The sequence below is a fragment of the Muscardinus avellanarius genome, assembly GCF_963383645.1.
Source record: "Muscardinus avellanarius genome assembly, chromosome: 3".
NCBI lineage: Eukaryota > Metazoa > Chordata > Mammalia > Rodentia > Gliridae > Muscardinus > Muscardinus avellanarius.
Genome location: NC_137788.1, coordinates 104060457 through 104082898, shown reverse-complemented (window position 1 = coordinate 104082898; position 22442 = coordinate 104060457). Strand labels below are relative to the sequence as shown.

The following is a 22442-nucleotide window of genomic DNA, read 5'->3' as shown; positions in this document are numbered from 1 at the left end:
GGACATCACCTGTAAGGAGAGAGTTTAGCAGAGACCTAGGAGAAAGGCGGTGTTGGAAGTGGTCTCCGCATTGGCGGTGGAGACTTGTATTCAGGAGAAGCAGAAATCTGATCCTACCAACCTTATTTTTTGGAGAAATTACACCAAATGTCGAATGCTACCATCACGCATGCTTAGGAACACTGGACAACATTCAGAGTGGGAGAGCTTGGGAAAGATTTGAAATGGTGGAGCAGTGGCAATGGCAGTGGCCAATACTCAGGGGAGGCAGAGATCTGATGCATTACACCTGGAACCTTTGAAGTAATAACCCCAGAGGCAGAATGCTACCACCATACACCCTCAAGAACGTGGGACAAATGGCTGGGCAAAGAGGGTGCTCGGATTGGAGCCTACCGAGGGGTGAGGCCAGCGACGGACACAGCAAAGCTGGAATTGGAGCCTGCTGTGAGGCAAGGCTGGTGCTGGGGCCAGTGAGGCTGGGATTGGAGCCTGCCGTGAGGCAAGGCTGGGGTCTTCGAGGCCGGGATCGGAGCCTGCCGAGGGGTTAGGCCGGTGCCGGGGCCAGCAGCCAACATCGGACCCTTCCGTGAGGCAAGGACGCTACTGGGGCCTCCAAGGCCAGGATCGGAGCCTGCCGAGGGGCTAGGCTGGTGCTGGGGCCAGCGAGACCAGGACTGGAGCCTGCCATGAGGCAAAGCCAGTGCTGGGGCTTCCGAGGCCGGGATCAGAGCCTACCGAAGGGTTAGGCCGGTGTGGGGGCCAGCGAGGCCAGAATCAGGGCCTCCCGTGAGGCAAGGCTGCTGCTTGAGCTAGCGAGGTCTGGATCAGTCCACCAGGTAGCCAGGCCACTACTGGGGCCGTCAAGAGTGGGATCGGTACTTGCAACGCGGCGTGCACAGAGAAATATCGCAGAAAATAAAAACCAGATGCTTCCCCTAATCAGCAATAACTAGGAGGAAAGGGGCAACAGGAAGAAGTTGAGCTATAAAAAGGGCCCTATAGTGAAGCAACTAAGGTGACCAATCAGAGGGTATGGAATAGGGAAGGATGGAGCCTCTTTAAAACGCAGGAGGTACATAAACAAATGTAGCAAAGTTAATCACCAAACAAGCATGGGATCGAGGGAGGGGGAGGGAATGGGATGGGGACTAGATGCGGGCTAATTAGATGATGTGTGCTTGTATATCCTCTCAAGTCTTGTATTCCAATGTGATATATGATTACAATGCTCCAATGAAAATAAATTTTAAAAAAATCCTCTTGCAACAGCATTTCTCCTAATCATTTGGCATCACCATACTCACATGTTGACCCCCAAGTATTAAGAGCCACCACCCCCTCACAAAGATGGAATTCCCCCTCCTCCAAAACACACCACACACACACACACACACACACACACACACACACACACACACAACCATTTCTCCTTCTTAATTGCTATTTTTGGTGATCATGGGAATTTCTTTGGCCTTTTGTCCTATTTGCCAGTTTTCTTATCCACAGCTCAGTTATGCCAGAACAGTAGGATAGGTTACAGTAAGGCCAAAGAGTGCCTAAAGACAGCATGAAGACATATTGTTTATTATGGAAAGCTTAAAAGAGATGAGTTTCAAGAAGAGTTCAATGGTGACAGATAGATACCACCTGTCCTTCATGGTGCTTTGCCAAGCATCCTCTTTATACATCACAATATTTTTTTCCACTGGTGACCAGCTGAATAACACATATCCTTTCCACACTGCCTTAAAATTCCACAGAGATAAGGAATTTATATGTAAGGTTGCAGAAGCAGCAACATCATCAGCATTCACTTGTTTAATTTACTTTGTATGACCACTACCTCAAGGAGCAACTGTCCTGGCATACAAGAAAGAAAGTAGCTTTCTAAAGATACTACTAACTTGACCTAATTCCTAATGTACATAAAATAATGTCAGTATCCTTCAAAATAATATGTATCTGGACTTTATGGCCTAGGCTTATCCTCATTGTTCCTTTAACTTAGGTAGATTTTTGGGAACAGAAAGGGAACATCAAGGAACATGATGTTTCACCCTTTCTTTAGGGATGGTACATCTATCCTCCAGCTACACTGGCCTTTTTGCTGCTTCCAGATATACTGGGCGCACTATCCTTTCTGGGCCTTTATACTTCCTATTCCATCTGCTAGGAATACTCTTCCTCTAGAGAATCCCAGGCTCACTTGCTGTTTGCATCAGATCTTTACTCAAATGACATTTAAGTGAAGTTTGCCCTACCAAAATTTCAACCCAATATTTTTCCATGTTTTATTTTTTCCTTAGTAGTTATCATTAAATAGTATACTACATATTTTATTTCATGTATTATTTTGTGCACTAAAATGGAAACTAGAAAGAAAACAGAAGTTTTCTTTTTTGTTCAGTTATATTTCCAATATCTAGAACTGTACTTGACTCTTAGTTGACAATAAATATTTGCTCACTAAATGTTGAATAAACAAAGTATTTTAAAAAGTCATATTGGTTTAGACTTTCTTCTGAATAAAATCTATTTAACAATTTCATAAATAGAGCAAAGTGCTTGAGAAATATAAAACTCCACTAATATAATCTTAAGATTTAAAAAATACATATATGCTAGGCGTGGTGGCGCATGCTTGTAATCCCCGCACTTGGGAGGTGGAGACAGGAGGATCGCACAGGTTTGAAGCCAGCTGCACTGGCTTAAAAGACCCTGATTCCAAATAAAAATGAATAAAAATAGGTCTGGGAATGTATCCCAGAGGTATAAGTGTTTCTAGGAACCCCAGTACCTCCAAAAAAATATAATAAATAAAAATAAAAAATAAATATATGATATTAGCTGTTCAGACATCCTCATAAAATCAATGAGAAGTATTTATTTGCATCTGAATATTTTATTAGAAAAGAATAAAGAATAAGTCTCAATAATGTACTTCTATCATTCAAAGCCTAACTTTATTTTAAAACTTAGTAAAAAGTTTTTATCAATACAATAAAAGGTAACAAAATACAAATACCTAATTATGCGAATATAATTCTAAGTTTTCAGATAATATATCATTATTTCACATTTAGACAAAACATAATAACATATTGAACCACAAATTATTTATGCAAATGTTTAAGTCTTAATTTCTAGATATTATTTGGCCCTTTGTAAAATAATTAAAAATTAACTATAAACTTGATGTTAGTAGGCTCCACAATTGCACTGATTTTCTGAGGTTAAGTAAATAGCTTTCCTGCTTCCTTTATTTTATTTTTCCTATCCATTTTAGCAATTATAGCCCAATGGTCCTCTTTGATTTTTCTCAAAGCTCCAGACTTCAGTGTAGATCCAGGGGTTGTTAAAGAAGAGGTCTGGAAAAAAAAAATCATAATACTTTAACTTTTTAAAACTGAAAGCCCAGCTTTTTTATTTTGCTTTTTGAAATAAAATTTAAAAGCTACCTTTTTTGGTGTTTTGATGCTAAGATGAGAAACTGGTGGTGTATTATTCTTGTACAGTCTGTTTGATGTCTCTTCCTCCGAAACCATGCTCTTAAAGAAAAATTTTAAAATGTAATGTTGTGGCTACTATAATTATTATATTCTTAAACTTTGTCAGCATATCACATAGAAAAATAATGACAGTAGAATAAGGGGAGGGTAGGAAGGAAAAAGGAGGGAAGAGAAAAGAGATGAAAGAAAAGAAGAAAGACAAAAGAAAGAAGATAACAGATAAATCCTCAGTCAAAAAAAAAAAAACCTAAAATTTTGTTCTATTAAATACACTCCTTTTACTCAGCCATCAAAAAAAAAAATCAATTACATCATTTTCAGGAAAATTGATGGAACTGGAGGACATTATGCTAAGTGAGATTAGTCAGTCACAAAAATTAAGAAATCAGATGCTTTTCCTAATATGTGAAAGCTAAGGAGAAATGGGTCATAGGAGGAACTCTAGATGAAAAAGGAAATCTATAGAGCTGCAAACAAGACCACCTAAATGAGGGGATGGGAGGGGAGAAGAAGGAAATTCTCTAAAACACACAATGTACTTAAACATATCGAAGTCAACCATTAAGCCAAGCAAGGGAAGGAGAGATGGGGAGGGAATGGGGTGGGAATTGGGTAGGGGTTAAATCGGTGATGTGTACAAGTATGTACACACAAAGCAAGGCTTGGCAAATACATATATATACATACACACACACACATATACACACATACACACACACACATACATTTTAAAATCCCTTGAGTCTTTTTAGATATAGATATTAATGAAATTAGAAACTAATAGCAAGAAAAGCCATAGGGAATTATATAAATATATGGAGGGTGAGCCATATACTTTTAAATGAGGACTGGATCATAGAAAATAGAAAAGATTTTCCAAATGCCTAGAGTCAAATGAAAATAAAGATAAAATATACCAAAATCTAAGCCAGGCATGGTGGCAAATGCTTATAATCCCAGTGCTTGGGAGGCTGAGACAGGAGGATCACACAAATTTGAAGCCAGCCTCAGCAGTTTAGTGAGGCTCTCAGCAACTTAGTGAGACCCTGTTACCAAATAAAGTATAAAATTGGTCTGGGCGTATAGTCCAGAGGTAGAAAGCCTCTGGGTTCTACCCTAGTGCCACAAATATATATATATATATATATATATATATATATATATGGAAGAAAAGAAATACTTATACACTGTTGGTGGGATTGTAAATTAGTACCACCACAATGGAGATCAGTATGGAGGTTCTTCAAAAAACTAGGAACGGAACCACCATATGATTTAGCACTATCACTTCTCAGTATCTTTCCAAAACAAAGTTAGAACACTGTAGTGAACATGTACCCTCTTGTTTATAGTGGCATAATTCACAGCAGTCAACTTATGAAACCAACCTAGAGGTCTATCAGTAGATTAATGGATAGAGAAAATATATATACACAATAGAATTTTACTCTGTGGTAAAGAAATTACATCATTTTCAGGAAGATAGGTTGAAATATAAAACATCATGCTGAGTGAGATAAGCTAGACTCAGAAAATCAAAGGTTAGATGTTTTCTCTCATATATGTAAGTTACTGAGAAAAAAGAAATAAACAGAACCTCATGAAAATTAGGAGACCCCTAGAAAGGTTTAATGGATGGAATAGAGGAATAAGAAGTGAAGGAGTAGGTTAGGTATGGAGAAGAAAAAAACAAAATAATGTTATGTGCACATATGAATGTATCTACTATGAATCTCACTATCATGTATAATTTTAAGTAGCAACAAAAATTTTTCTAAAAGCTAGAAAATAACCCTGAAAGGTTATGTGAAATATAAGAGGTGTATAATAAGCAGCACTTTTCTATTGAATTGTTTTACTTTGAGTCTTTATACTTCTACTCTCCCTGTCCTTCCCAAGCTGGCTTACTCAACTAACATTTAGATCTGATAAAAAGCATTTATAATCTACAAAAATCATACTACCTATTATCTAGAAAATCCACTACTTGGTACATACCCATAAGAAATAAAAGCAGTGTCATAAAGAGAGAACTGTAAAGCTATATTTATAGTAGCATTTTCACCACAGCTAGAATATTGAAGCAAGCCAAGTACCCACCAACAGATGAACAAAAAAGCAAAACGTAAAATATACATACAATGGAATATTTTTAACCTGAAAAGGAAGGAAATTCTGACATACAGAATGACACAGGTGAATCTTTACCATTATAAGTGAAAAGAGTCAGTCACAAAAAGACAAATTGGGTATGATTCTACTTATAGAACAAAATAAAAGAAACAAAGTAAAACAGTGGTTGCCAGCCAGCAGCTGTAGGGAGGGCAAAATGAGAGATTGCTGGCTACTGTTTAATGGGTATACCATTTCAGTTTTATAAAATGAAAATGTTATAGTTAGAGACAGATAGTGGTGATAGTTATTCATATCATGAATATCCTTACTAATACATCTGATGACTTTACAGCTAAAATGGTTAGAATGAGCTGAGTATGGTGGCACACACTTGTAATCCTAGCATTTGGGAGGCTGAGAATGTTTCTCAGACAGCCTCAGCTACTACACTTGGTGAGGCCCTTTGCAGCTCAGTGAGACCCTGTTTCAAAATAAAAGAACAAAAACTAGGGCTAGAGGTATAGCTTGGAGGTAGAATTTCCCTGGGTTTCATCCCTGGTACCATGAAAAAGAGAAAAATAAATAAAATTGTTAGAATTGTAAATTTTAGAATGGTATATTTTGACATAATAAAAAACATAAAAATTTGTTTTTGATTATCAATTTGTCGATTGAAATTGTCCTAAATAACAGATAACATTTCCTATATGGCAGTTGCTATTTTTAAAAAACTACATATTTTACTTCTCACAATAATTTTTAGGTAAGGAAACTCAGACATTAAAATCTTCAGTAACTTGCCCCACAGGATATAGCTATTATGAAGTAGAGCTGAGATTCCAATCCAGGTGTCTGGATCATGAATCCATCCTCAATGAATATGCTACCCAAATGAGTTAGTAAACAATTCACATGATATTTTCATTCTCACTAAATTCACACTTAACAAAAACTTCAGAAACTTTATGAGAATATTCAGATTTTCATGAATTCTAAGATTTCAACAGAGTGCAATAAGGAAGTTATAGGACTACTTTCAAGATACTCTCAAAACCGCTATGTACCAATTGACCAGGTTAAAGAGAGAGACAGAGACCATTGATGTATAATAGTTCTTAATTTGAGGAAGTCTAATTTATCTCTTTTTTATTTGTGTGTATGGTATCATATCCATTATAGTTACTGATAAATCCAATATCATGAGGATGTGTCCAATATTTTCTTCTAGATTTTTATAGATTTAGCTCTGAAGTTTAGGTTTTTGGTTTTTTTTAGGTACTGGGAACCCAAGGGCGAATCCGAGCAACACCCCCAGCCCTATTTTTTATTTTGAAACTAAATTGCAGAGGGCCTTACTAAGTGCCTGAGGTAGCTGAAAATTGATATCTCATTTCAGCTTCCCAAGTACTAGGATTACAAGTATACGCCAACAAGCCCAGCTTGAGTCTAAGTCTTTGATGCTTCGCTTCTCCCCCCCCCCATCTCTCTCTCTCTTTCTCTGTAATGGGGACTGAATCCAGGGACACTCTACCTCTAGCTATACCCTTAGCCTTTTATTATTAGTACTATTTATTTTTACTTAGGTTTTCCTAAGTTGCTGAGGCTCCCATTAAGTTACTAAGCCTGACCTCGAACCTGTGATCCTCTTGTCTCAGCCTCCCAAGTACTGGTATTACAGATGTGCAAACCTGTGCCCAGCTTCTTTAATCCTGTTTCAAGTCACTTTGTATATGGCCTAAGAGTTCAAGTTAATTATTTTACATGTGGGCATCTACTTTTCCCAACCCTATCTGTTGGGGAAAATAATCCTTTTCTCCACTGAATAGTCTTGGCACTCTTGTCAAAAAAAATATGTGAGTTTTTTCTGGGCTTGTTCCTATTGCATTGGTCTGTATATATTCCTTATGCCAATAACAAGCTGTTTTCATTCTTAGGGGTTTTAGGGTAGGGTCTTTATATGTTACTTTAAACAATTAGAACGTTAAGACTTCAATTATTCATTTCAAGAACATATAAAAAATAGAGGCTCCCAAAGCAATAAAGAAGGTATTTTCAAATGCCATGTTTTCTCAAATTTAGGGGGAAATTATTTGAACCCTGATTTCTCCAAAATGCTGCCAAAGCATAAGTTTTGCATGTTAGTAGCATTTTACTACATTTTGTTATCGCAATGATAGATACTATATACCTATTCATTACATATATATCAAGAAATAATTTAAACAAAAAATAAAATGTAGGCAAAAATAAATACTATTTGTAATATTTTTACCAAAAGATCAGTAGTTTCTGAACTATCTGAATTAACATCAAATTCAAAGACCATTCTTCTCTTTTTGGCATTTTCTTCAATTAGTGTATTTTTGTCTTCTCTTGGCTGTGTTTTTAGTTTAGTTGGTGTTCTCACTGTATATGCCTATTGAAAAATAAAAAGAATGTATTACTATATCAATAACATTAACAATAAAGTATTTAGTAAAACAATTCAAGGCAACTTGAAATTTTAGCAATGAGAAATCACTATTATCAAATATATGAAGCAGAGCCGGGAGTGGTGGCGCACGCTTGTAATCCCCGCACTTGGGAGGCAGAGACAGGAGGATCGCGCAGGTTCAAAGCCAGCCACGCTGGCTTATGAGACCCTATTTCCAAATAAAAATATAAAATATGTCTGGGAGTGTAGCCCAGAGGTAGAAGGGTTTCCAGGAATCCCAATACCACCAAAAAAAAAAAAAAGACTTGTCCTTCCATTTAACTTATTAAAGAAAACAGACAGACTTCTACTCTACTTCAGCAATTGACATTCTTTAAAAAAGGTCTTTAATTTTCTAACTATAATTAAGAACAATGACTAGAGTGAATTTTGTTCTCTCCACAAAGCTCCTAATTATTCTGTGAGAAAATATATCTTGAGTTGGTAAAGTAATTCACATAGTCAATGTTTAGTATTCCATATATTACTGTACTTTATAATTTATAAAACATCTTTATAAGGTCAATGACATGAGCAAAAACTACAGAACAATGAGCTCTAAATCTTCACTTGGCATAAAAGCAATAAAAATACTGGCAAAAATAGTCACTATCAGCTTTTTCATAACTCTGGAAATTAACAAATGGCTTTCAGCAACTTCAAGGGTTTTATTTTAAAAAATTAAATTTCTCGGACTTCCGGGAAGATGGCGAACGAGAAATGCAGCGCTTACGAGTCCTGCCAAAACTCGATCTCTATTGCCACAAAATCAGTGCTTTTCATAGCTAGAAAACACCATCGGTAGAGAAATAAAAATGTAAACACAAGGGACAGAGAAAAAAAGACTAGAAGAACAACCAGAGACCAGAAATCAATCCCGCAATGTGGTGGTGGAGCCACGCTGGCACCATCTTGCCTCACAGCACCAGGCTCCAGAGAGGAAAGGTAAACGAGGTGCTGAAGTGAGCAGCTGCAATCATCCAGGTGTAATTCAGCAGTTCTTTCAGCGCAAAGAACGTCTAAAACTCCCAGTGGCCAAGTTCATAACACCTTCCAGGGACTCAGAACGGAGCTCAAAACCAGAAAAGAAATATGCCAGCCTCACAGTCAAAGGCGTAGCAGCGGCACCATATTGCCAGCAGCGACAGTGAGTTCACCGTGCGTGCAACAACTCCAGATTAGCGCGCACAATAAACGTGAGTGAAATTGAGGCCCCTAAAAGAGAAATACCTGTAACTGCACTCCCAGGAATTGTGCAGCTTTGATAATCTCCTTGGGTCTGAGATTTTGCAGTCCAACCCAGGGAAGGAGTAGCAGTGGCAGAGATACCACACACTAGTCGCAGCTCCCCGTGGGAAAACTTGCAGCACGGCATCCCCACAGTCTCATGCAGCCTCAATTAACTTTCTGGGTCTGAGACTTTGCAATAAAACCCAGTAAAGGAGTAGTAGCGGCTGAGATTACCACAGACTCAAGATACAGAGCACCCTAAGTGAAGCTGTAGTGATCCAGGGAAAGCACAAACTTCTGAAATCATGGGAAAGAGGAACAACAATAGAGCAATGAATGCTCACAACCCCATATTATCAAAACCTGATAACACAGAAATTCAGAGATCTCCAGAAAATCAAATCAGGAATATAACTGTAGAAATAATACAGGACCTTCGAAAATAATTTAGAGTCTAAAAGACATAAAAAATGCAATCATTGAGGTAAAGGCCTCAATTCAAAGTATAAACAATCGATTAGACCACATGGAGAATAGAATCTCACTCCTAGAAGAAGATCACTCCAAAAACAAATGCATAATTTATAACTTAGGAAAAAAAATCAGATTGCAGGAATCTGACATTGAAGAAATATGAGCGCATTTTAAGAGAGCTAACCTAAGAATAATCGGAACAGAGGAGAGAAAAGGTGAAACCAAAGGGATCAATAATATCTTCAAAGAAATAATAGCAGAAAATTTTCCAAACAGCGAGCAAGAGATAGATACACAGGTCCAGGAAATGTATAGAACTCCCTTTAGACAGGATCAGAGAAGAGGTTCCCCACACCACATAATTGTCAAAATGACCAAAGTGGAAGCCAAGCAGAGAATCTTAAAGGCAACAAAAACAAAAGGCCAAGTGACATTCAGAGGCAAACCAATTAGAATCACTCCAGACTTCCCAAACCAAGTCATAAAAGCCAGAAGGGCTTGTAACAACATATTCCAAAGTCTGAAAGAAAAGAACTGCCAGCCAAAAATTTCCTACCCAGCAAAACTATCTATCAAATTAGATGGGGGAATAAGCTTCCATGACAAACAGAAACTGAAGGAATTTATGTCTTCAAAACCAGTGATAGAGAAAATACTCAAAGAAATTAACTACAAAGAAGAAATAGGTAATACACACCAGAACCAGAGAAACAAGATTTTCTATCCAGCAGACAACTAAGCAAAGAAGAATATATTCATGTGTTTATTGGTTAAAATCTTTGGAGATTCATGATTTATTTTAGTCTTTTACCTATTTCTAAATTGTATTTTTTGCTTTTATTGTTCCTAATTTTTAGGATTTCTATTTGGAATAGTAATATACCTTCAGATATAGCATTTGGAAATATTTTATCTCATTCTATCAGTAACTTTTAACTCTGTTTCATTGTCTTTGGATGTACAATACTTTTTTATTTTTTAGGAAGTTTGTTTATTCTTTTGTTGCCTGTGCTTTTGAAATCATATCCAAGAAATCACTGCAAATTTCAATGTTGTGAAGTGTTATGATCCAGGTTTTCTTCTAAAAGTTTATAGTCTTAAGATTTACATTTAGGTCTTTTATCTATTTTGAGTTAGTATTTGTATATGGTGTTACGTAAGGGTCCAATTTTATTCTTTTTTATGTAATTATTTTTCAACAATATTTAGTGAAAAGATTATTATTTCCTTCACCAAATGTTCTTGGAAACCTTTTCAAAAACAACTTGACCATATATGGAAGAATTTATTTCTAGGCTTTTTATGTACTCTACTGGTTTATATATCTACCTTTATAGCAGTTCTGCACTGTTTCAATTATTGTAGCTTTATAAGGTTTGAAATCAGAAAATGTACATCATCTAGCTTTGTTCTTTTTTGAGATTGTTTTGGGTAGTTAGAGTTCATATTTCATGTTAAGATAATTTTTTCTGAAAAAATGTATAATAGTTTCACCTTAAAAAAAAGAAAAAATATCCTCTGGTAAGAAAGAAAGCAAAAAGAAATATTGAAATGTTATCTCTAAGTGATCAAAAGTTTGATATCAGACAAATGAATCTGTTACGTGAGATTATCATTGTTAATTTTGAATAAATTGCAATAATATTAGATGTCAACCACTAAGCCAAGCATGGGAAGGAGGCATGGTGAGGGAATGGTGTGGGGATTGGGTGGGGGCTAACTGGGTGATGTGTGCATGTATGTCTACACAAGTTTTTTTATCCCATTATGATGTATGAATACAGTGTACCAATAAAAAGTAAATAAATAAAAATAAAAATAATTAAATTTATCTAAGAATAGAAAGCTGTATGGTATCTTAAAATTCCCTGGTCCCATCCTGATCTCCAGCTCTACATTATTAGGATTGTTTAAAATTATATGTTTAAAAATAAACATCCTGGTATAGCCTGGCAACCAACAGAAAACAGAACACACTAAGACAACTGAAACTATATCAAAAACTTTCTTTCTTTCTTTCTTTTTTATGGTGGTACTGGGGGTGGAACCCAGAGGCTTCCTACCTCTGGGCTATACTCCCAGACCTATCTTATATTTTATTTGGAAACAGGGTCTAAGTTGCTGAGAGTTTCACTAAATTTCTGAGGCTGGCTTCAAACCTGTGTGATCCTCCTGCCTCAGCATCCCAAGTACTGGGATTATAAACGTGCACCACCACGCCCAGCTTAGCATATTATTTTATTTTTTTCTTGGTGGTACTGGGGTTCATGGAAGCCCTTCTACTTCCGGGCTACACTCCCAGACCTTTTATACTTTTTATTTTGAAACAGGGTCTCTTAAGCCAGCACGGCTGGCTTCGAACCTGCCCAATCCTCCTGCCTCCACCTCCCAAGCGCGGGGATTACAAGTGTGCGCCACCACGCCCGGCCTTGGCATATTATTAAATGTTATATTAAATGTTATGTTTTCAACATAAAATCATGATAGAAAGAAGGAAGAAAGAAAGATGAAAGAAAGAAGAGGAGGGAGGGAAGGAAGCAAGGAAGGAAGGAAGGAAGGAACAAACAAACTCATAGAGAAAAAAAACTAACAAAAATTATCCCTGTAAGAGCCTCAACAACAGACTTACTAGTCAAAAATTTAAAAATAGCTATTTAAAATATGTTTAAAGAGCTAAAAAAAACATGTCAAAGAGCTAAAGGAAAGTATAAAAACAATGTCTCATCAAAATGATGACCAATAAAAATAAAACAATTACAAAAAAAAACAAAGAAAATTTCTGGAACTGAAAAGTATAATAACTGAAATTCAAAGTTTGGAAACAGCTTGAGCTGCAGAAATAATAATCCCTGAGCCTGAAGATAGTTCAGTTGATATTATCCAGTCTGAAGAACAGAAAAGTAAATGAAAAAAGTGAACAGAGTATCACAGTTTTGTGAAACATCATCATGCACAGAATGAAAGCAGAGAAAGAACAAAAAAACCCTGAAAGTAAAAATGGCTGAAAACTCTGAAATTTGATGAAAACACCAATCTACAACCATGAATCTCAACAAACTCCAAGTAAGAAAAATTCTGAGAACCATACCTAGACACATGTTAATCAGTCAAAAGACAAAGACAAAATGAAACTTAAGAGCAACCTAAGACAAGCAAGTCATCATATTCAAGGAATCCTCAAAATCAACAGTTGATTTCTCATTAGAAACCACAGAGTCCAAAAGCCCACTGGTTTATATATACATTCAAAGTGGTTAAAAAAAAAAAAAGATCTGAGCCTGGCATGGTGGCGCACACTTGTAATCCCCACGCTTGGGAGGCTGAGACAAGAGGATCGCACAGGTTCGAAGCCAGCCTCAGCTACTTAGTGAGGCTCTCAGCAACTTAGTGAAACCCTGTTTCCAAAGAGAAGTATAAATAGTTCTGGGAGTATAGCCTGGTGATAGAAAGCCCCTAGGTTCCACCCCCAGTACCATCAAGAAAAAAAAAAGAAAAGAAAAGAAAAAGAGCTGGGTATAGCAGCACATGCTTGTAATTTCAGTGCTTGTCTCAAACTAAGACAGGAGGATCACAGGTTCACAGCCAGTCTCAGAAACTTAGTGAGGCTCGCCAGAACTTACTGAGACCCTATTTCAAAATAAAGAATAAAAATAGGACTAGGGGTATAGCTTGGAGGTAGCATGCCCAGGAATGAAAAAAAGAACAACTATCACCGAAGAATTCTGTGTTCATCAAAATGTAGAAAAGGAACTTGCAGAGGTCACATTGGACCCTGCTCAATGGGAACACAGGAGATCATAGAAAATATTGCTACACTGTCCCAGCTAGTGCCTATAATGTGGCCATTGATGTACCTAGACAAACACAATTGAAACAGGCATAGATAAGATTATATCCAGGGAGATTCGGGTCAGAGATATAAGTGGAGTACAACTCATTTTCTCTTTGAGTGTAATAAATTTTGTTGCAAGCTGAAAAGGGTTGGGAAAACAGGTGAGAGTGACTTCATCTACAGACGGAGCCTTGGAAGGCCATCCCTCTCCCTCTCCCTCTCCCTCTCCCTCTCCAGTAACAGGGATTAACACCACACTTCTGAATGAAGAATGGGTCATAGAAGACATAAGAGGTGAAATCAAGAAATTCCTAGAAACAAATGAAAATAAAGATTCAACATATCAAAACCTCTGGGACACTTTGAAGGCAGTATTAAAAAGAAAATTTATAGCACTGAGTGCTCACATAAGAAAAACAAAATCAACAAACAAATAACTTAATGACATACCTCAAAGCCCTTGAAAAACAGGAACAATCTAACCCCAAAGCCAGTAGAAGGCAGGAAATTATTAAAATCAGAGCAGAAATTAACGAAGTAGAGAATAAAAAAACAATACAGAAAATCAACAAAACCCAAAGCTGGTTTCTTGAAAAAAAATTAACAAGATAGACAAACCACTAGCCAACCTAACTGAAAAAAAGAGAGAATAAACCCAAATTATGAAGATAAGAGATGAAAGGATTTCTACTGACAGTGTAGAAATCCAAAGGATTATCAGAAACTACTTTGAAAAACTATACTCTAACAAAATGAAAAATCTGGAGGAAACTGACAAATTTCTAGATAAATACAACCTTCCTAAACTGATTCAAGAAGATATAGAACACTTAAACCAACCAATAACAAAGAGATTGAAACAGCAATAAAGAGCCTAGCATCAAAGAAAAGCCCAAGACCAGAAGGTTTCCCAAGTGAATTCTATAAAACCTTTATAGAAGAGCTAATACCAATACTCCTCAATCTATGTCGTGAAACAGAAAAAAACGAAACTCTCCCAAATACATTTTATGAAGCCAACATCACATTAATACCAAAACCAATTAAAGACAGTTCAAGGAAGGAGAACTACAGTAGGCCTATATCTTTGATAAATTTGGATGCAAAACTGCTAAACAAAATACTAGCAACACGCATTCAAAACCACATAAAGAAAATCATACATCATGATCAGGTAGGGTTTATACCAGGGATGCAAGACTGGTTTAACATACGAAAATCAATCCATGTAATACATCATATAAACAGAACCAAAGACAAAAATCACATGATCATTTCAATAGACGCTGAAAAAGCATTTGATAAAATTCAACATCCATTTATGATAAAAGCACGATAGAGAATCAGAATAGAAGGAACATATCTCAACATCATAAAGGCAATCTACAATAAGCCCACCACCAACATCATATTAAATGGTGAAAAACTTCAGGAATTCTCCCTAAAAACAGGAACAAGACAAGGATGCCCATTATCACCACTTCTCTTCAATATAGTACTTGAGACTTTAGCCAGAGCAATAAGGCAAGAAAAGGAAATCAGAGTACAAATAGGTAAAGAAGAACTCAAACTTTCACTATTTGCAGATGACATGATACTATATTTAGAAAACCCAACAAACTCAACCAAAAGGCTTATAGAACTGATCAACAAATTCAGCAAAGTGTCTGGATACAAAATTAATCTATTCTTTATTTTAAAACAGGATCTCACTAAGTGGCAGAGGATAGAATTTTAAAAGCTTCAAGGGAAAAATATATCACACTTAAAGGTAAACCAATCAGCCAGGCGTGGTGGCGCACGCTTGTAATCCCAGCATTTGGGAGGCTGAGACAGGAGGATCGCACAGGTTCGAAGCCAGCCTCAGCTACTTAGTGAGGCTCTCCATATCTTTGTGAGACTCTGTTTCCAAATAAAATATAAAAATAGGTCTGGGAGTGTAGCCCGGAGGTAGAAAGCCCTGGGTTCTACCGTCAGTACCACCAAAAAAAAAAAAAAAAAAGGTAAACCAATCAAAATAACATCTGATTCTCAAAAGAAACCCTAATATCTTGGAGGGCATGGAATTATGTGCTTCATGCCCTAAACAAAAATAATTGACAACCAAGATTACAATAATCAGGAAGAAATGAAATGGTGGAATAGAGGAAGGTAGCACTTTCCAGTTACTACATGATTCAGAATTGAACCTGTGAATGCCTTTGGGTTCAATCTCCACTACCAAAAAAAACCAAAAACTTAAAATCTACCTATATATTGTTTTCAAGAAACTCACCTTTATAGATAAAGCTATTCACAGGCTAAAGGTGAACAGATATAAACATATATTCCATGCAGAGACTGAAAACTAGCAGGAGTAGCTACTCTCATATTTGACAAAGTAGATTTCAAGCCAAAACTTATCAGAAGAAAAAAAAAGGACACTAACACTGATAAAGGGAAAAACCCAACAAGAGATAAAATGGTAACAGTTATGCTCCAAATGTCAGCCAAATAACCTACATAAATGCTAACTGACATTAGGATTCATACAGACTCCAATACACAAAAGGTTCAATCAGAAGATGTGTAGAGCTGATATACAAATCAGTAAAGTATCCAGGTTAAAAAAAAAGTCAACTTACAAAAATCAATAGCTTTTCTATACATGAATAATGAATCTACTGGAAAATAAATCTGAAAAAAAAAATTTTTGCAGTAGCCTCCAAAACATATACTTAGGAATATATCTAACCAAGGAGGGAAAATACCTATACAATGAAAATGATATAAGATTAAAGATTGAAGAAAGAAATCAAAGAAGACCTTAAGAGTATGAAAAGACCCCTCCATAATCTTAGGTAGGCAAAATAGTCAAAATAGCAATAGAAAATGGAAAGGCCTCCCATGTTTATAGATAGGCTTACTAAATATTATCAAAATGGCCATATTAACAAAAGTGATTTATAGATAGAATACAATCCTAGTCAAAGTACCAATGACAGTCTTTATAAACACTAGGATAAAAAGTCACTGCTACAACTCATATTGAATAACAAAAGGCCTATAATAGTCAAGGCATATTTGAGCAATAAGAACAATGCTAAGGCCATCACAATGCCTGATTTCAAATTATACTACAGAATTATGGAGACAAAAATAGTATGGCATTGAAATAAAAACATATAAACCAATGGAATAAAATAGAAGATACAGAGACAAACCCACACAGACATAGTCATCTAATCCTTGACAAACGTTCCATAAACATATGTTGGAGAAAAAATAGCTTTTTTAACAAGTGATGCTGAAAAAACTTGATATCCAGATGTAGAATAACAAAGTAGAACCGGGCATGGTGGCACATGCTTGTAATCCCAGCATTAAGACTGGAGGATCACGGTTCGCGGACAGCCTCAGCTACTTAGTAAGGCCCTCTGCAACTTAGTGAGACCCTGTTTCAAAATTAAGAATAAAACTATACTGAAATTTCATCTCATGAGGAAGATAGCTAAAATTGAGTAACCTTGCTTGCAGCACCTGCTCTAAGGTAACTGCTAAATAAAGGACTCCAGAAGGAAGATGATATGGAATAACAAAGGAATATAAAAGGGGTGATATTATAAAACAGCAAGTCAAAACCAGATTTTCAACACTGGGAACTTACATAATGGCAAATGACCAGCAAGTTATGGAATCTTTCCAAGCCACCATTAAGTTTTGGACAGTGTCAATGAAAAAAATGAAGACATTTCTTACTGATACCACAAAAAATAAAACTTTCAAAAATATCAATTTTACATGTGATAACACAAAAAACTTTCAAAACATCAATTTTATATGAGATGATAGATACATAGTATATGATACCAGAACCTTTTTAAAAGATACATTTTAATAAAAATGGAAATATTAGCAACCAACCTTTGGAAATGATGCAGATGAGGTGCTTTTGGCAGACGTCCATGGATATTCTCTTTTATCTTTGGATTTGCCACGATCAGCTAATGACAAATTTCTAGATGTATTTTGTGAAGGAGCTGCTTTAGAATCAATTTTCCGAGAAATGGTTTTAGGTGTTTCCAATAAAGATGTCTGTATTTTCTAAATTGAAAGAAATCATCATTAAATTATGTCTTAATCATTTCTTTAAAGTATTAGTAGAATACTGAAATAAACTAGCTCTCACTCCCAAATTGATTAGATAAGTGAGAATAAATTACACTTATCCTCTGTCACTTTATTTGCCTATTTAAGATGAATATGGTATCTGCTTCCTCCCTATCTTCACAGAGCTGATGTGAAAACAAAATATCTCAAGTCTCTATTGACCAAAAGTTGAGGATTCTCTAAAAACACAAAAGAAAAACAAAACAAAACAAAACAAAAAACTCTCTCTGGCAAAAATTCTTAATCTTATGGTTCACTCAAATAGCCTAAAAGCCAGAAGCCAATTTACTCTCATTTTTATCTGTTCTCTTTCATAAGTTCTTTTATTCTCTCATCTATACAAATACAGCATTTCCCTATCCACTAAACTCATTCACCTTCAAAAAAAGGAAGGAAAAATCATAAAAATAAAGAATAAGAGAAACTCTTAGGAAAAAAAGAACTGGCTTTTTGCTTCAATTCTAAAAGTAAATAAATTGCCAATTATTCTCAATATTTAGACATTATTTCAACTTGTTTTTCTCCATCTTATTTCTCTCCTTTGTATAGTTTCATTTAGTACCCAATCTACCTTTCTAATAAACAGTACTCATAATTGCCATAGTAGAATCCTATCTAAAAACTCATGCTTATGACTTTCTGTTTTACTATTTCCTTTGGTCACTACCACTTCCATGAATATAATCCCAGCAATCACTCACATGAAACAACTGAACATCCATGCACATGAGTGTACATACACACACAAGGAATAGAAGGACAAAACTTAAGACCCTTTGTAACTAGACCTTCAGTGAATTTAAGTTAGGAAGGTATAGAGTGCAAGATTAAGAGGTAACCACATATATGAATGAAATACACTGAAGTAGGAACCATGTAATGGTGATATTTTCTCATGGATCTTTTACTATAGTGCCAAGTGATTTTTAAATAAATCTCCAAGCATAACCCAGTTTAAATTTATCCATTTATAAAATCAATAAACTAAATGAGGTGATTCACAGCTTTTTTCCCAGCTTTAGTGATCACTTCTTGTCTAATTCTAGTTATCATTTCATAATCATTTTCCAGGAGGTATGAGTTTTAGAGACAATTTTTCAGAGTTGCATTTCTGTATCCTTTTTACTAGATATTTTATTTCTGTATCACCACTGAATGCACAATTCTGCTAAAAAAATTTTTTTCTGCTCTCTGGATTCATTAGAAGGAACCTCCAAAATGTAACTTTATGGACAAATATTTCCCCTAATAGGCCTGAGAATGGAAATTTAAAGTCACTGCACCACCACCTTGTGGCCATTTCAGGAAATTAACATCCCCCTGGTAGCCTAAAAGAAAAGTTCCCTTCATTGGAGAATATTTATCACTCTTTGTAATACATCATGGCAACATATACCTCCTTACATGTTATATTCTTTTCTTTTCTTTTTTTTTGGTGGTACTGGGGTTCCTGGAAGCCCTTCCACCTCAGGACTACACTCCTAGACCTATTTTTATACTTTTTATTTGGAAACGGGGCCTCTTAAGTCAGCAAGGCTGGCTTCGAACCAGTGCGATCCTCCTGCTCTGCCTCCCAAGTGCAGGGATTACAAGCGTGCGACACCACGCCCGGCTATATTCTTTTCTGAATATTTTATTTCCGGTATTGTATATATACATAACATGCACTTTGTTTTCTGTTTTAATTTTTTAAAAAACACATGATAGTCATTTTGTGCCAAACATTTTTCTTTTTCTTTTTGCATGTCTGGTTATGGAATCCACGGGCATTTGACCTTCAAGCTACATCCCCTGCCCTATTTTTTTTTAATTCTTTATTTTGAAACAGTCTCACTAAGTTGCGGAGGGCCTCACTATGCAGCTGAGGCTGTCCGTGAACCGTGACCCTCTGGTCTCAGCCTCCCAAATGCTGGGATTACAAGTGTGTGCCATCACTCCTGGCTGCCAAACACTTTTAAATGTTTTCCAAATACTATTTCATTTCATCTTTATTACAACTTAAGGTAATATTATTATTAACCCTTAATATATGATGAAAAGGAGGCATGAAGAAGTCAAAAAATTGCCCAAACTCAGAAACATTTGGTAAATTTAATGATTATATAAGATCTATGATTTTTTTTTTCAGTAGTGTTAGAGCAAAACCAAGAAAATTCCAGTTAAATTTCATTTCTTTGAACACTTCATTTTTGCAACATATTTAATATGCAGACCCCTACAAGGCATATATTATAGAACTGTGTCTGAATAAAACATCTCTATAAGAATGTGATATACATTTTCATAATATGAATACATCCTATATCTATAAAAGAATATTATCATTAATTTTTCCCTAAGATCATGTCTAAATTGCTTGTTAATATTATGTTGATAATTTTTCAAAATATATTTTCAAGTATCTAATGTAGTGTTTGGGACAAATGAAGCAGTAAATATTCATTACAAGTTCAATATTTATTTCCTTATCTTTCTTTGAACTCAAACCTAACAAAACTGTAACATTATGTAAGTCTAACCAACTGATATGTTCCTAAACCATTTTAGTTGACACTCTCAGAGTAACTACAGTCAGAGCAACTTCTGTGTGGACTTAGATAACTACATCATTACACATATAAAATATGTTTAGTAATTTTAACTCAAAATTCGTTAAATCAAATTTCTCCTGTGACAATCCTATATTATCAAAAAAGGTTTGTGGCTGAGTTGTATTCTTTCCCATACTTGGTGCTTTGTTCCACAGGTAGGGGGCTCTGCTAAAGTAACACTCCTAATGGCTCACTACCTCCTTAGGGAGAGAATCAATGACTTCTTGTGATTGGTGAATGTGGAAGAAGAAATTTTACACAACCCTTTCCTTACTCCTCTTGAAAACAAAGGAAGTACATATCTGCTCTGCTCCTTTACACTATAAGTGTGTGAGATCAGGTCATCAAGTGGGAGGACCTGTCCTAATCAAACACTACTTATGACCAAATAGGGAAACCTGTCTAATTTGGGATTTCAGGATTAATAAATTACCTTGCCTTTAATTATAAACCACATTCTCCAATACTAATTTATCAACTATAAAGACATTCTTTTGAATCTCTTTTGGCTTTCTAAATTGGTTCAGAACTTCAGTGAGGAAAACAAAATGCCATTTATTTAGTCACTTCAAAACTCAAATAATTTAAACTAGAATTTTCTAAGCTAGAATTAATAAAAGTATTTTTATTAACATTAAAATTTTTTGAAGAGAGAAAACAGAGAAATACCTAATTTAAAATAAGACCATAATAAGAATGAAAAAGACTGAAATCACCTCTAAATCACCAAATAACAAATGTTTTAAAATTTTTAGCTAATGCTTTTATATTAATAAAGAGAAGATAATTTAGAAAGTAAAATTGTGGAATATATATATATTTTTTTTTCTGGTACTAGGGGTGGAACCCAGGGGCTTTTCTACCTCCGGGCTATACTCCTAGACCTATTTTATACTTTATTTGGAAACAGGGTCTCACTAAGTTGCTGAGAGCCTCACTCAGTAGCTGAGGCTGGCTTCAAACCTATGCAATCCTCCTGTTTCAGTCTCCCAAGCGCAGGGATTACAAGCGTGCACCACTATGCCCAGCTCCATGGAATATATTTTAAATTTTATTTTCCTATATGTGAACAAAAATAATTATTTCTAGATAAATGCTAGAGAATGATTTGATTATATAGAAAAGAGAATAGTAAACTCTTACCTTATCTTTTTTTTCTTTGAGAGTAATTGTGTTTTCTTTTACTTCTCTTTTGAGTTTTTCCTATTAAAGTGAGTATCAAATATATACAACATAATCATTACTACTATCACAAATGTTCTTAATTATAAAAATTTATGATAACCATTAACAAAGAAAGAAGATTCTCCTCTCAATCTTATAAAACAATAAAAAGAAAAATAAATTAGCTCCTCTCTATAGAAGTGCTATTTGGTTTTTATTGTCTTTTTAAAAATTATGATGTGTCTCTAGTTTATCTGTGCAATCCTGAATAAGTCTCATAAAACTATGAATCACAACTTTTTTTATTTTTAAAATGAAATGGGTGAATGAGATTAAAGAATAAGGGAAACAGAAAAGTAAACTATGAAGAATTGCAAATAAATAAAAAATTATGAGACTTTAGAAGCAGAATCAGCTTTTTCCCTGTGTGTTAAGAAAAGAATCACTTGGTGGGAATTTGACTAAGAAACAAATCTTCAACATAAGTAGAGATGAGGGATTAAAAAAACAAATGTTGAGAAGCAAATATAATCATCTGAACAAGTATAGAAAAATATATAATACTTAACAAATAATATGTAACTTCTGATGAAGAATAAGGTATATATATAGAAGCAGTCAAGGTAAAAAATGATAAATAGTTGTGGTCAGAGTGGGAAGTGAGTCATACTAAGTTACAGAATTTATTCAGTAGGAAAAAAGAACACCTAAGTCTGGCCAATAAAAATGAATGTTCAGTATGCCTATAATATGATAGTCATCTGTAGAACATAATTGTTATTATCTTGGAATCATAAAGGTCTCCAAGAAGGTAAAAATGCTCCAGTATAAAGAACTTTAGGCAGTCAAACTTGTCTGCCTTGCCCATGATGCCTTTGCCAATACCTATTCTCACTGAGTGC

At 35.3% G+C, this 22442-nt stretch overlaps 1 protein-coding gene across 1 annotated transcript in view; it reads right to left on the bottom strand.

Moving 5' to 3' along the window:
- Positions 1-3236: 3236 nt before the first annotated feature.
- Positions 3237-22442, bottom strand: part of SYCP1 (synaptonemal complex protein 1) — a gene marked incomplete at both ends in the record, with an annotated part of 133624 nt that continues 114418 nt past the window's right edge. The window contains 5 exons of the mRNA XM_080691508.1: positions 3237-3371; positions 3462-3551; positions 7900-8043; positions 17540-17719; positions 21520-21579. Coding sequence (XP_080547634.1) covers positions 3237-3371; positions 3462-3551; positions 7900-8043; positions 17540-17719; positions 21520-21579 — 609 coding nt within the window. The remainder of the gene's footprint in view (positions 3372-3461; positions 3552-7899; positions 8044-17539; positions 17720-21519; positions 21580-22442) is intronic.